General features: G+C 42.3%; 1 protein-coding gene across 3 annotated transcripts in view; it reads right to left on the bottom strand.

The window, feature by feature from the left end:
* Window positions 1-3,029: 3,029 nt before the first annotated feature.
* Window positions 3,030-16,280, bottom strand: part of osbpl5 (oxysterol binding protein-like 5) — a 44,337-nt gene continuing 31,086 nt past the window's right edge. For all 3 annotated transcript variants that reach the window (XM_069721752.1, XM_069721753.1, XM_069721754.1), the window contains 14 exons: window positions 11,804-12,017; window positions 11,453-11,637; window positions 11,244-11,325; window positions 10,036-10,134; window positions 9,742-9,838; window positions 9,379-9,477; window positions 7,937-8,034; window positions 7,739-7,828; window positions 7,145-7,281; window positions 6,664-6,843; window positions 6,389-6,518; window positions 6,039-6,153; window positions 5,808-5,910; window positions 3,030-4,870 (listed from right to left, as the gene is read on the bottom strand). In XM_069721752.1, coding sequence (XP_069577853.1) covers window positions 4,735-4,870; window positions 5,808-5,910; window positions 6,039-6,153; window positions 6,389-6,518; window positions 6,664-6,843; window positions 7,145-7,281; window positions 7,739-7,828; window positions 7,937-8,034; window positions 9,379-9,477; window positions 9,742-9,838; window positions 10,036-10,134; window positions 11,244-11,325; window positions 11,453-11,637; window positions 11,804-12,017 — 1,765 coding nt within the window. In that variant the 3' untranslated portion in view covers window positions 3,030-4,734. The remainder of the gene's footprint in view (window positions 4,871-5,807; window positions 5,911-6,038; window positions 6,154-6,388; window positions 6,519-6,663; window positions 6,844-7,144; window positions 7,282-7,738; window positions 7,829-7,936; window positions 8,035-9,378; window positions 9,478-9,741; window positions 9,839-10,035; window positions 10,135-11,243; window positions 11,326-11,452; window positions 11,638-11,803; window positions 12,018-16,280) is intronic.

Here is a 16,280-nt window from a genome sequence, read left to right as displayed (position 1 = left end):
CGTTTTTATATATTATTTTAAAACTGGTTGTTGTTTTGGTACAAAAAGCCCTATTGTTCTTCAAGGAATTATTATTAGGGCCCGAGCACCGACTGTGCAAAAGCCCTATTGTTATCCAAGGAATTATTTTTCTCATTCCTTATCCTTCATACAAATGAATTGCCGTTTTGGAGGCTTTATCATATTTAAAAACTTATGAAAGTTGGTACACACATCTCTCCCGGCGAAAAATTTCGTATCCTAGAGATTTTGTCGGACCGACTTGAAATTGTGTCAGTTCACTCTTAACAGTTATCAAGAGAATTTGTTTTCGTTGATGGGTGTGCCCGTGGCATGGTGGCCATTTTGAGCATCTCGCTATGAAACTACAAGTAGCTGTAAATCTTAGGTACATGGACCGACCTTCTCCAAACGTTACATGTATGATAACAGTCCCGCCCCGAAGACACCTGGATGGTAATATTCGCTCATATTCATAGCGCCCCCTGGTGGCAACTGGAAATGACACTTTTCATACTTTCACATGCTATGTCGAGCTGGTTGATCACATGAACCTAAAGTCAGGTCAGAATAGCCTAAACATGTGGTTGATGATATATTGAGAAATTATTTTGACTTTGTCCAAGAGCGTCGCCGTGGCGATGCGGCAAAATCTGAGGATTTTCCGTGACAAAGGAAGTTCATGTTTTAAGGTCAAAGGATGCTTGAAACCTCATGAAACGAAGCACATACATCTGGCGTGGTGAGACGATACATCTGATGTGTTTTGTGAGTATTAACATCGTTTTAAAATGTTGATAAAAGTTGTACTATGGGATGTAGTATTATTAAAATGCCGTCCAAAATATGAAAAAAAAAAAGTCATACTATAGCATGCCGTCCAAAATATGAAAAAAAGTCACACTATAGCGTGTCGTCCAAAAAAACAAAAAATATCACATTATAGCATGTCATCCAAAATACAACAAAAAAGTCACGCTATAGCATGTCCTCAAAAGCACAAAAGAAAGTCACAGTATCACAGCACGATGGTGCAGTGGTTAGTACTGGTGCCTCTCAGTGAGAAGGTCTTTGGTTTGATTCCCTCTAGAGACAAGCATGTCAAACAAATTTCATTTTGTTAAAAATATGAAAAGAAAGTCATATTGTTTGAAATATGAAAAAAAAAGGGGAATTTTTTTTTTTTTTAAACTGCCGGGGGAATATGCGAACCCTCGCGTGCTGCTCTTCGGGGCACCGGCGGCTCCGACCAGCTGGATCCCCGACGTGCAGTATGCATATCACTGCTTGCAGTTTTAAATTTTACTTTTTTTTTTTTTTTTACTTTCTTTTAGAGGACCTTGTAACTCTAGTTTTGAAAGGCACTTTATAAATAAAGTTAACATACTTACTTTATACTCATACTCCACTAGATTTAATTGGCAAATATTACATGTCATCCCCTCTAATTATTTGACAGTTTTAGAAACTGGTTATGCCTTAGACTAATATTTTACATATTTAAAACATATAGTATATTGAGCTAATATGCATTATTAAACATCAGTCACTGATACCTCCTGCATTGCAGCAAGGCTCCTAAACAGAATCCAGCTCCCCTCACAGGGGCTTAGAGCAATGTGTGTGGCAGAGATGTTAATCCATGTGGTGTCTAGCATGAGATTTTCACCTGCTCAGGTTCAAATCTGAGGCCTGTGCTCAGGGCTCTGCACAGTTAACGTCTCTGCCAAACACTCACCCCAGAACTCGTATAGAGACGTGGTCAAAATTATCGGTGACCAACCTTCCACGTAAAAAAAAGAAAAAAAAGAAAATTTTCTTTGAAAGTTGAAACTCAAAAAAAAGAAATCATCATCCAAAACTTTAAATTCCTTATTCAATCAAACTGGCACTTTGCTTTTGATTTATGGTGTGAAATTTGAAAGGAAAGAACAAATGGAAATGGCATCAGACGGTAAGCCGCTCCATTACGAGGCTGAGTCTCCATGTTTCACTGAGGGGATGGAGTCCTTTTTCTTTGAAAGCTCCATCTGTCAAGGCAACAAAAAGGCTCTAATTTTGTTTCATGTGTCGAAAGGACTTTGGGGTTGTTTATGTTTGTCTTTCAAAAGTGGAGCTTTCTCAGGTCTTCTTCCAAGGAGACCGCTTTCATAAATAATTCAGTTGGTGAGACCAGATGATCTTGATCCTGGAGGTCAGACTGTATCCTTTTTTGAAGTTTTCTTGGTTCTTTTTCTGCTATTTGAGGTGTTTTTTCTGTTCATTCAGGGGTCAGTTATCCTCTGGCGCCAACATCCAGAGAGGTTAGCTCAAGCAGAACTAACATTTGCAATTGTGGTCACAGGAGACGATGTTGGAGCTATTATTTCCTCCCTTATATATCCTAATACAATTATTTTTCTTTTCTTTCTTTTATCCTTGTTCAGTGTGGGGAACACGAGTATTTTTTTCCCCCAACCAGCCGACTTCTGTGAAACTAATTGTACACAACAATCTGCTTGACTTATCTTTACATTCCACTTATCACCACTTCTGAAGGTGTATCAGTAGTATAGTCCAGGATATTTGAGAAGATCTTTATAAGCAAGAGTTCAGCTCTTTTCACGGCTTTGTCTGCTTGACGTCACACCAAAGGTATGCAGGTAAGCACGACAGAACACCTTTTGATTTCAAAGCGTTGCAGGAAGAACGGAGCATTGTTTCAACACTTTTGGCCACATCTGTCATTTCTACAAACCCTGTAAGAATCGTTGTTGTATTTAGGGAAGAATTATCAAAAAGTGGTCCTTTAGTTTTGTTGGTTATTTATATATTCTTTTGGAAAATGTATCAGATTGACTGCTGCAGTCTAGTTATGTAAAGTGAAGTTCCTTACAGTCCCAGTTAGACCTGAGTTTACCTGCATCAACATCTCCCTCTAGTGGAGGGTTACAGAAACAACAACTGCCGTCTCCACAGTAAAATATGTCATTGTTTTGGACACTACAATGTTCTATTTATAAGACAACAATAAGGTCCAAAGTCAGTAGCAGGGTTAAAACGTTTTACTGTAGTGCTACAGTATGCAACAGGTATGAATGAAAACATCGGGCGTCGTCGTGTTCTCTGTAGTTTTGTTCAATATGACAAAAAAATCTGGCGTGTAGAATCCCCACAACATGGCAGCAGAGTAAAAAACAAGGTAAGAATGAAAAGAATAAACAAATTAAGGTGTAAATAAAAGCATTCAAAGAGTCGACTTCCTGTGTTTGTGCTCTCCGATTCTCTCCGGTTGGGTAGATTAGTTCTGAAGTTCAATGTTTTAAAATAAAAAAGAACAGTAAAAAAAAAACAAGATCACAGACCTGGCTTTGTTTAGCACGACCATAATGGCTTTACTCGCATACATGTGCTCCATCACACACACACACACGCACACGCACACGCGCACACACACACACACACACACACACACACACACACACACACACACACACACACACGCTTCCACAAAAATGACAAACCCACACAAGCCCTGGGAGGAGCGATTGTCACCCCTGGTCTCTGTCCTCCGAGCTGATTTAGATTAGGAGAGTCAAGGTTAATCACTTAATAAATACATTCTGAAATCTCTTTTTGAAACAGGCTGCCAGACAGATATATACAAATTGATTAAAAGAAAACAAACAACTCATTACTAAGTGTTTACATCTAAAACAGTCACTTGAAAATGGTGTCGACCAAGATGCACAAACGAACCCCCTCGACTAGGCCCACGTATTCAAATCTTTTTCTTGTTTTTTCACTCGTCATTCCCTCCGTCCTTTCCTCCACACGCTTCTTCATGTAACTGATTGTACACACGAGTGTCGTGGTCGCGACCGAAGCAGTGCTATCCTGTTATCCCTTCAGTTACAGCACTACAGGCACACAAATACAAAGACACTCTGTTTGGCTTTCTGCCCTGCCTCCTTCCCGTTTCTCCTTCTCTACAAACACATGCAGTGCTCCCTGTAAACAAGTACTCTTTGTCCTTTCGGATTATAAATACTGTTTTGGTGAAATCATCATCATTAAAAGACGAGACAAGAGTGTATTTGAGCCCACATCGATACAAAACACGCAATTGCACTGTTAGAAGATTTTCCTTCTTCGTTTGTGTTTTTTTCTTCTTCTTCTTTTTGGCTTCAGCGTTAAGGCCCAAAAATCTGGAGTGGAAGGGGAGTAGTGGAAGTCCAAGCGGTGATCTGCCTGCTGCCCGTAGGGCCTACTGTAGGTACGGACAACAAACATACAGGCACACTCACAGATAGACAGTATTGCAGGGCAATATAAAAAGACACTAAGGAATGGTGAAACATCCTATCTGTCATTCCTTTTTTGTAAAATCATTCCTCATCTTCATCATCCATTTCAACTTTTATTTAAAATCTTTTTAGCCATGCTCGTCTCTTGTCCCTCCTTCCTCTCTTCTCCAAAGTGCGTGGGTGCCGGTGCAGTTTCAGTCTGGCTACACTAGGGGGTGCCGTTCCTCACTGCAGATGACTGACAGGCGGTGGCTGTGGCTGTGTTTATTGCTATAATGTCCGTGCTCCTCCCCTCTCAGAGGAAACTAAGGGACAAAGTTGCACTCCTAACACTGATCTCACATCTCTGTTCCCCGCTGCTGAATCAAGTCTGTGCTTTTTTTTTTTTTTTTGGAGGGCTCTAGTGCCAGATCAGTGCCGGAGGGAAACTCCTCCCCGAGGAGCTGGCTCAGGTGAAGACGTAGTTGAGGAGGAGCTGGGAGAGGAGTAGAACACAGAGGGTGAGACAGTGACGGCCTGTTAACGACACAGTGTCGTCTGTCGCCCTCTGACGCGCCAGCTGACGACTCAGAGCCACCAGGTTCCTGCAGAGAGAAAGGTCGGGGTGAGCAAGTGTTTGAAACCGATAAGCAGGAACACCCGGCTGGGATTACCACACTGCGCGTTCCTCAGGAGCCCCGACATGACTGAAGGGATAAGATATTTTAGGAGAGTTTAGTTTTTCTGCCTCTTCTCTGACTTTTGGTTTAGTTTTGGATACGTTCTATTTTGTGAGGCAGCTGGATTCGCAAGATCAAGCTTGAATACAGAATGCCCGGTTTCATATGATGTGTTTGTGTCCGAACGTGCGGTGATTCGGACCGATCAGTCACCTCTGAGGATCTACCGGCAGCTGCAAGCGTGGTTGTGAGAAGCGTTTGAAAACAAAGACCTGATTGGTTGAAGTCTGCCCGTGATAAATGATGAGTCTGATGGTTTATTCAATCACCTGGCAAGTATCCATCCATCGCGTCAGGTTGGGATCCCTTTTCCAGTTAAGGAAATCCATGAAGTCAGTTAACCACTAAAGAGGTTGAACTACTACGTTCATACTAAGTCCAAGAACATACAGTATAATCTTCAACAGTCACAAATGACCTGAAGTCTAAACACTTTTGGACAACGATGAAAATAAAAGCACAAAATTCAATATTTTCCGTAACAACTTTTTGTAAACCCAAAATTCAAAATTTTGAGCAATATTATGTTGTAGAATCACATGCATGTCCAAATGTGCCAAAACTAATAAATACATTTGAATAGTAAAAACAGACTACTGAAACTACCATCGGTAGCTTTACAGCCATCAACTGCATTTCAACTGCTTTTCATGTGCAAATGTGCCGTGAGTCACTACTACATGCTGTCAGTCACTGTCCTACAAAACAAGTTCACCGTTTTATCCCCTTAATGCATAAATGACTGCTCCAGCCTTTACATTACGTTGCTCTCTTCACCAAAGTTTAAATGAGTTATCTTTACCTCTGGATATCCTGCTGTGTCTTCTGTATAGATGTGATGGAGGCCTCTATCAGGGCGATGTCCTTCACCTCTTTACTGCACCGGGCACACTGGTTTGAAAAGCCTGGACACGACAACAGACAAGAGCGGAAGACGAAGACAGAGCAATTTAAGATTTGGTTTGTTTCTCTGTGTGTGTGTGTGTGTGTGTGTGTGTGTGTGTGTGTGTGTGTGCGCGTGTGAACGCCTCACCTTCATTGTCCGAGGACTCGTGTGTGGGTTCTGGTGTGGTGCTGCTGCTCTCGGTGTTCTGGCTGCAGCTGGACGGCTGGCTGCTGGTCTTCCTGTGCTTTCCATTGACCGCCGCCTGAAGAGGAGGCAGAGGAGTTTTTAAAGCTGAGAAAACTGAGAGCAAACTGCAAGCTGATGCAACATGCTAAGAGCTGAATAAAGAAAAGATTCGTCATCCGGGAATCACTGCAGTGAATATCAAGTGAGAAAGAAAAGAGACTCTGACGTATCAGACTCAATCTGATATGACAGGAGGCAGCAGAGCTTTTATTTGGATATACTGTCAGTAAAAACTAGTTTTTAGTGTTAACCTTCTGTTGGCTGGCCCAGCTGTGGCTGTAGGACAGTCCGTTGTGTTGCCTCTGGCTTTTCTCGTGCGTCTGAATCACGCCGTCTTTCTCAAACTGTACGAGGCAGAGCTCAGGGTCCCACGGCCGCATGCTGCAAAAAAGGATGCCATTATTATCATTCTACTATTTAATCCACAGATTGCTGCAGGTTGCTGCACTGAACTAAAAACTACAAAGGCAACAGTGAGTGCCATCTCCTGTGTTTTATGCGCTTGCGTGTGCGAGTGTCTTCGTACTCCATGTGCCTGTAGGTCCACTCGGAGGTCACGGGGTCCTGGTGGAAAAGTCGTGGGATCCAGGGTTTGTCTCCTCTCTCTCTGGCTTCTCTCCGCTGAGCTTCCTCCAGCACGAACTTCTCCTGGGTGGCCCGCAGTTGGTCCCGATCCATGATGGCACTTCTCACATGCTGCCACAGCCTGTCCAGAGCGCATTCAAATCAGACGCAACGTATGGGACTCTTTAGCGTCACTGGAGTCAGCAGTAGTTTTGTATTTGTCTTCGTGTTACGTAAAGATACTAGAAAAACAAATTACCACAACCCAGACTGGTTATGTAGCTCATAACATTACTAACGTCTGTATTAAATTAAGTGGGTTCCCCAGGCTGGTGTTGTGCATTGCTGGCTTGCTCACGCACCTCAATGGAAGCCACCATTAATGTTAGTAAAAAATGTCTGTTTTTGTACTTCTTTACTCAAATTCAAGACGTTCGGTTTACCTTTCACACTCAAACTCTCCCTGCTGGTCCAACTGGACCACTTGTCTCTTGAGGCGACCGCTGCGAATGTCTGGACTCGGGTTCCACAGCGTCTCCTGCTGGCCTGAGCGCTTCTCGTGAATCAACACCTCGCTGTCCTGATTTTGAACAAAGGCAAGAAAATGTTCAGTCCTGTCAAACAAATCAGTGTTCTTCAATGTTTATTAACCACCTGAGAACACTGTGAAGCAATTCATGATGTCATCCTTTCAGGGAAAACTGCTCTTCTTTTTCACTGAGAGGTCAAGCTGGAAAATGATTTCTAAAGTTCTCCAAGAAAATTAGTATTTAGTTCAGTCTCAAAAATTCCGTCTCAAACCTTTCATTTATCCGACACTCCGGCCCTGTGAGAGCCCTCAAAATGAGGTCCTCTGCTTGCGGTGTCTCCCTTCTGCTCCTAAACCTATAATTACCAATTCTGTCTCTAATTACTACAGAGAATTACTGACTACTAAACAGCTGTGAGTAAGTGTCAGAGAGGGATGCTGAAGGGTAAAATAAAGCCAGAGGGAAGATTGAGGCAGCAGACAGGATCAGAGGGAAAACAGCTCTTACCCAGTGTCCATCAACGGAGGCCAGGAGCTCCTCTCCTACACAGATCTTCCCAGTGATCTGATTCACAGAGCAGGAGCCTCCGAGGAAAGGCTGCAGTGGAGAAAATCAAAGTATGTCACCTTTACATAAACAGCTGGTGTCTCAAAATTACAGCTTAAGGGAAAAAAAACAAAAATGTTAACTTGTTCAAAAATATACCTTCAGTTTGAACTCCAGCTCTGTGAAACATTTTGTTTTCTCACACTCAATGGTAACTTTCCCTCCCAGCTCGAGTGTCATAGTTCCATACAGGATACCTACAAGGAGACGCAGTATTACAGCATCAGATCAACAGCACCTCACTTATCAGAATGTAAACATTCCTGTTGGAAGGGGCGCAAATAAATCAAACCATTCCCTTTGTTACTGCACAGTCATTATTATAATTTATTATCCGGACAGTTGCAGTGACTGCACCGTGAGACAAGATGAAGACAGTAATTTACAACATCCCAAAGTTCACCCGGAGAACAAACAGAAACTTGATCTGACTTAGATTACACCCATCATCCATCTCTAATTTTGGCCGTGTGCCACGTGAGAGTTCAGGTTCAGAGCAGAGCGAGGCGTCGTTTGATTGCCAGTAGCTCGGGCCATACTGGCTACAGCAGATGGCTGCAAAAGTTACTGCCCACACATGATCTGTCAGAGTAGACAGATTTCATTGTAAACATTGGCGATGAGTTTGTATGTGAACCTGTGGTGTTCACTGCTCTGCTCGTTAAAGGGTAGGAGTAGGCCACAAGGTCTTCCTTATACAGTGTAGACTGACTGCTTGTAATCCACGTGTAAAACTCGACTTTGTAGATGCACGGCACCTCAAAGATCCAAAAAGAACCTCATGTTCACACACTCACAACATTTTATCTGACCACTGGATGATGTTGAGTTCCTCGAAAAACTTAAGATAATCCAATCACGCCTACCCTTTCTGTAAAATACAATGTACTTAACATCTATGGCAGTGTGTATGTAGTTTCTTAAAATTATAATGCATTAATCGACACTAGTTAGCATATTGTAACCATGTAATTAGCTGGCAAATGAATCCAACAGTATTTAATGGGGCTGTGAAGGTGACTGTTTTGAAAGAACAAAATGTGATTGTTACCCGCACAACAGCATTTCACTAGTGTGTGTGGGGGGAAAAAAAGTTGAAGGAAAAAGAAGTTCTAATTTGAACATTCGTAAACAGGTTATAATTAGATATGTCTGCCTTTTTATTTCATATTTCATTCAAAGTAAGTTTTTGACATCACTAGTTTGAATTTGTTCAAAAAGCACATATACCTGCCGTCAAGGTAAGTCTGCCTTTTTATTTCATTAGGTTTTAGGCCTTTTGTTTATTGTTATGTTTTTACTGCAGTATCTTTTAAGAAATAGATGTGAATAGCTCAAACAGTAAATAAAGGGTCTGCAGGCAAAACCAGTAGAGAGACACTTCTGTAGAGTGTCTGGACAATGCAGGGCAAGACTTGTGCACAACAGTTTTGTCCAAAGAGAAGAGGCAGTATTAAAAAGATAATGCCCATGTGAACATAGCAACAAAGACAGATTCAATTAGTACAGATGCTAATTAATATTCATTGTGGATCTATTACCTTTGCAGTGAGCGTAGGGCATTGTGATGACATACTCCTCATCTCTGCTCAGGAACAAAAGCCTGGCTTTGCCATCCAGAATAGCTGACAGAGAGTTACCTACAAGAGCAGGAGGACAGAGAAGCACATGATTGGATGTTTTTTGCAGATCCCTTTTTGTGAACGTCACGCTGACAGTCGAGCCTCTAAAGCAAGGGTATAAATTTATCTCAGCAGGCACAAACAAAGGGATTGAAAAGGGCATCAAACTTGTGACGACATTGCTGTTTCCCTGGATGTCTTCATATAATTGCTTTCATGCACATGTCTATACAGGTCTTTCAGCTAAAACAAGCAGATTACATATTGGAGTAGGCAGTGTACCGTAGAACTTGGACTTGGCCAGGATGCTTCCACTGATAGAAAAACCATCCTTTCTATTGCAGACATAAAAGGCAGAGATGGGCGGATGGTGAGACACCTGGGGGAGGGAAGAGAGAAAGAGAGAGAGGAGCAGAGTGAGAAAAAGAGGTGTCAGCTACCCTCTGGCACTTATTCATTTAACACTTGCTGCATTTCACAGGTGTGTTCTCTATGAGTTTCAAGAATCGTGCAAGATATTTCACACAACGGATAAATCATGCCCTGAACGCTTTTAAGCTGTGAATCTGGCTTAACCTGCTCAGCTATGTAGAAAGTGCAGCTGTCGGTCTGAGTATGGAGCCAGCAGCAGCGAAACGTCTCGCCCAGGATCGGGTTGTAAGGCTTTTTCAGACCCTGGAAAATGCAAACACGAACAGAATTGTTAGTATCAATTGAAGCATTTTCTGACAAACTTCTGTCAAATCAAATATAAAGTCAGTGTGGTTGAGTCAGATCACAGTTTCTTGACACTTCAGCAGTAACCAGTGCTGAGAACCAATTACACTGCAGATGATCACGGGACCAAATGGGCCCTCACCACTGAAATTTATGAGATAAATCCCAGATAATAAACATAATTATGTAACACATTAATTACATCTAATTACTCCAGTTCTGGAGTAAAGCTTTTGTTTCTACTCTTAATAATGAGAAGTTATAGAATAGTCTGTCATTCCATCTTCAGAGACTCTCCTAAAGGCAGTCAAAGCAAAAAGTGTTGGGTAACTCCAGATTAATCTCCAGGCATCATCTGCTGGCTCATATTGGCTGTTTTTTAGTAGCTCTGCTGCCACAGAGGAAATAAATTCCTAACCAGTGAGCGATTAGGAAAGTGTCTCCTGACATTTTCACTGCAGAAACAGAGCCTGAAGAGAGAAGCCAAGACCTAAATTGTCACTGAATGTCATGTTTGGAGGATGCTGAGAAAAAAAAAAGACAACAAAAATAAAACACGCCAACAGTCAAAAAAAAAAAATCTTCCAGTGCTATGAAAACAGCCACTTGCAGGAGGTGGACAGGTCAGTGTGTGACCTAAATACAGGACTGAGGAAGGAACGCACGTTCAAGTTCAGCAAACATCAAACAGCTGAATAGTTGTTACTGATTCTGTTTGAGGAAGTAAAATCTCTCGTACTTGTTTAGACAGTAAAAACTGTATGAATTTCAGCAATCACTGAGTTCCAGGAAGTCAAGTAAGTACTGCATGTTAATTAATAGTGGTAATAAACGTAATTGAAAGAGATTACTACATTATTGTCCATAATTTGTGACTATTAATGTACTGTGTATTCACTGAAATGTACTTTAATACTACACTTAAATATCGTGCAGCTGCTTCATTATTTAATCCAAAATGTTTATGATCTTCATCCAAAAGAAGTGTTGCATTTTATAAATCAGGGTTGTTTTATAGTACAGACAATGGGATGATAGCAAGCCCTCTAGGAGTTAACGCATCTTACCTTGGGCTTCTTGTAGAAACCAGACAAGTACCATCTCAACACCTGCTTCATCCGACCGTATGCACTCTCCTCCAGTGCAGCTCTGTAGTGAAGGAGCAGACAAAGTCAGACAAAATTATGAGAAGAGGAAAGCATCTACAATAATGGAAAATACTAAAATGTGTACATTCTTATGGACACACTCAGTAAAGTAACAATAAGTTACTGACTGTGAGAGCAGATCAGCGTGGTAGTAGTAGTCAGACAGCTTGTCCAGGAAGGAGCGCGGCTCCAGGATGAAGGTCGGCAGCACCACCTTAGACAGGTCCATGCCCGGCCGCAGCTGCTTCAGCAGGCTCCAGATCAGACCCTTGTTCTCCTCTGATACGGTCTCCACTTGGGACGCCTCCCCAGCCTAAAGGAACGCATGCAGACAGAGGCAGGGGGACACAAGTGAGGATAGCAGAGTGGCCGAGCAATCAATCACTTCTTAAATACCAGAAATGATGTTTCAAATCAAAGCTGGGCCGGAGGATGTGACAGAGCCCTCGACATAACTAACTGCGAACTCAGTGCCTCACCTCAGCCATCTCCTCTGTGCTCTGCTCCACATATGTTGTGGCCTGTGGCCCGGGGGAGAGCTCGTCTGATTGGTCCATGTCGCTCTCTTCCGTCAGCCTTCCGCCGTTCTCATTGGCCGTAGTGTCCCAGTCGTCGTGAGCCTCGCGCTCTGATCTGTCTGAAAAGCCGTCATGCTCCATGTGGTGATTGCCCAGCAGCATTGTGTCATTCAGCCTAACAAAAACAGACATGAACACTGAGGTGAGAACTGTATCAAACCACCCAGAAAATCAACCATTTTATTGCTGCTGCTGATTCAGCTCAAGACAAACCTGTGCAGGAAAAGAGATTATAAATTACATATAAAGAATATACACAGGATTTAATCATTTTATGGGTGCTGATCTTTGACTTATGGCTGTTTGATAATTGATTTAAACTGTTATGTCGATCTTGTAATTTCTTCACCAAGGATAATTGAGTGCGGAAGCTTGAGCAAGTTTAATTTAGCATGAATATACATTAAAGGTGAACGTCACATGACATTACAAAGGTCTACCAAAGCTTTGCCGACAGCCTCGCCGGTAATCTACAAACAGGAAAAGTGTACAGCTCTGAAAGAGCTTTAAATGTGTGTTGGACTGATGGTTCTCTTGCATCCTCCTTCTCACAGTTATAATGAGTAAGCCTGCTGCCTAAGAGACTATACACTAAAATAAAACAACCTGGAGGGTCTGAATGTATTTAGTAAACTTGTCTGGTTGCCAGGACAACAAGACCACACCATCTCATTGTAATCCTCCCTGATTTCCCATCCCATAACCACCTAGTTTAGGTGTAACTGGCTACAAAGGGGGTACAAAAACAGGGTAAGGTATGAATATGTATGTACTTTATATACAAACATAATATATATATACACATACTATAAATATTTGACTAATGAAACAATAACCAGCTGTTATCAAAATAACAGAATGAGCTGTTTAGAAAAGAAAACCCTCATGACCCAAAGCAGATTACGCCAGCTGTCATGGCTTGACGGCTGGCAGTGGAACAGGCACACTGGCATTGACTGATGGTTTCACTGCTGAGAGAAGCAGCAGCATGAGTGCAGAGGTATAAAGGAGAATTGTGTGTGTTCAGATTCAGTCAGGTGCATCAAACTTAATCTTAATCTGACTGACCTTAATTTCACTTGACGAACACCAAAAAAAAAAGGCAGAGAAGCGAAAGATAAAAGGTGGCAGCAGTGATGGGCCGGGAGAGAATCACCAGTGTCTGTTGATGTGTTTGGGTCAAAGACTTCAGGCAGTCATTGGAAATGTTTTTCACAAAATATCCAATAAAAGGTATTTCCTTTTTTCTCAACCACAAGACTTTGGACAGTATTTTAAAAGGACGACATCTCCCACACAGGTCTTTTTACATTGATGCAAACTACTTAAATTAAAGCTGACATTCGGCATTCAGATTTTACTTTGTGCGGCAGCTGGATTCACGAGAATCCATCTGGTCAGGCTTCAAGTTATGCAAATAGAGCCAAACCAGAAACCCAGGGTGCTTCGGACCAATCAGCCTGCAGTGAGGAACTACTGGCAGTTACGGGTGTGGTTCAGGTGTTACTACATTGAGAAGTGACTGTTTGCTCAAAAACAACAACAGCGGCTGGAGACGCAAGCGGAGATGTTGCTATGGTATCAGCTTTATCAGCAAATGTTCCTTATAAAAACAGCAAGAATTGTCAACAGACATATGAACTAACTATCCTCTGACTGCAGTTGAGTTTCCTCTTTGGAGCTCTCTTACTTCATCGTGTGGTTTGTTGTTCTGATTGGTTGAAGTTTGACAGTGATGGACAGATGGTTCATCCAATCACCTGCCAAGTACTTTCTGAAAGTGCCTGCTGTTATTCAAAAACAGTTTCCAAGGACGACTTCACCGATGGTTCTGTGTAGCAAACGTTGAATTTGCTGAAGCACAGTAGCTGGAGAACAAAAATGGGTTACTGTCCCAATACACATAGTCTGCACTGTACAATACATGTACACACTTCTGTCAGAAACATGTGAGTGTGCACAAATGCATACTAACACGCAAAGTTAAGGAACAACAAATTATAACTGCATCCGATGCTGAATTCTCTGTTTCAGGATGTGGAATTTTACAGTCTGAAACAAATCAAACCCAGAACTCAGATGTCAGCACGAAACCAGAACACACGGGGGGGGGGGGAGGACAGTGAAGAAATTCATGCATAAGCTTGTAAATGATCAAAAAAAAGAGAAGTGAGAGTGAAAGAGGTAAGAAGAGATTTAGAGGGAGCTGTGAGGGGGGCAGTAGCTAAAGAGGAAGATCCTACAGCCATTTTACATGTAGGACAGTGGAGGTCTGCGCACGGTGACGGTGCACACGTCCAAACCCAGTCTGAGGGCAAAGAAAGACCCAGAAATTAAGCAGGTCTTAGCCACACTCGATGTCAGATATTTCACAAATCCTCCACACTCCCTAACAAATACTGAAAAACATTAGGACGGTGGACTACAATTGCAGTGTGTCATATGCTCTCATAACCACATTCACAGATGTGATTGTGGTCACAGAAAACAGAAAAACAGCTCATTCACCCAGACAAAAATAGAACAGAGTTAAATTTTCAAAATGCCCGAGGGCTTAAAAGACCTGAACAATCACATTCCAGCACACTCTGTGAATCACCGACCGACCCACAATGTTATTTATTAATCCAAACACGCCCCAGAACAGGCTTTCCTTACCTCAAAGACATACAGCGTATAGACAAACTCTTCCTCAGGAATTAAAACACCACCCGTGATGGTACCAGCAAATTCAAAAACAGATGCAGCCCATCCTTATCTCTTCTCCTCTCCTGCGTGTGTGTAAATGTTTTTGATCTGCTGACAAAAAGGTGCAGTTTTGTTTCTCCGACTCCGGCACACCTGCTTCCTGAATGTGTGAATAATTCTGTCTGTGTGCCAGTGTGTGTGTGTGTGTGTGTAGGCTCGCAATGGCTGCGTTGCTACCGTCTCTTTCTGGGTGGTGTATGGCTCACATTGTGCTCTATCTTCCTGCTCCCCTGTCAGTCATGTGATTGTATGGGCTGCTGTAATTGGCTGGGAGAGGAGCAGGAGAGGAGGGATAGCTGGGATGCATGACCAGAGGGAGGGTTCAGCCATGGACAGGGGGGTTGGGGGGGGGGGTGTGAAGTGGAAAGGGATGTCTCATGTAGAATGTAAACAGTACATAAACAGATAAGCATGACAGAGTCTGCAAATACATACATAGAAGAGCAGGCATAGGAGCAAATATTCCTTAATATCATGCAACCATGATTTCAAAAGCAAACAGGATCACATTTCTTATGATTACAGCTAGTAATAGAAACTACATAGACACCGTGGGCGAATCAAAAAATTTGTTGTGGCCGAGCTGGACTGATTCACAACAGAAAAATAACAAAGACGTCACAAACAGCACGCTGCGTAAAGAAGTAAACATGGAGGAAACTGACGGCAGCATTTATGGTTTCTTTTGTAAGCTGAATCGCAGTGGAAACCAGCAAATCTATGTCCAGATGAAAACGAGGAGGAAAAGGAGGATGAGAAAAAGAGTGACATTTTTTAACTATGGCTTTTTGTGGAGCTGTGTGGACGTGTGTGTGAATGTGGAGGCGGAGTCAGGAGTGGTGGGATGATGGTGATGAGAATAGCTTCACAGAAACAGATTTCAACCAACATTTCAGGAAGTCTCAGGCTACTGTAAATCTGTCTCCACAGGACTCACAGCAAGACACTTAGTTCAGGCGACCCATCTCCATGACTTTGTGGCTGAGAGTGACGCAGAAGTCTGTAAAATGACTGTTCACGCTGAGGACGCATTGCCAGAAATCTGACCTGAATCTGTTTTAGGTCTACATACGAAAGTGGCTAAAATCTGAGTGGAAAAGATCAGATTCCACATGCTGTTTACATTATTATGACCTTATTTTACCTGCTGTCTGAACGTAACTATAAATTTGGTTCCACATTCAGTTCGATACAGACACAGTATTCCACTGTTCACAACCTTCTGGGTGTGAGATGCGTTTCTTAAGCAGTTACTGAGTAACACCTATTTACACTTCACTTCCCAGGACAGTACTTTCACTATTAAAGTGTCAGAATCTACATTTAAACACAAACTTATGGTAATAAATGGAGGGTATACATTAAATATAATACAATACAATACAGGGAGGCTGTAGCTCAGTCGGTAGAGTGGGTTGCACACTAATCAGAAGGTTGGTGGTCCAATCCCCAGCTCCTCCTGTCCACATGCCTAAGTGTCCTTGAGCAAGACACTGAACCCTAAAATTGTTCCCGGTGGTGTACCATCGGTGTGTTGTAAGTTGGTCTGGATAAAAGCGGCAGCTAAATGTAATGTACATATACATTTTGAACATCATTGTGCAACAGTACTTGTCAGCACAATATCAGG

The sequence above is a fragment of the Brachyistius frenatus genome, unplaced genomic scaffold, assembly GCF_029030835.1.
Source record: "Brachyistius frenatus isolate BFR_SWC_R1_liver_20210118 unplaced genomic scaffold, ASM2903083v1 Contig_272, whole genome shotgun sequence".
Classification (NCBI taxonomy): Eukaryota; Metazoa; Chordata; class Actinopteri; family Embiotocidae; genus Brachyistius; species Brachyistius frenatus.
Note: the sequence above shows the minus strand (reverse complement) of the source record. Positions and strands in the feature narration are given on the sequence as shown.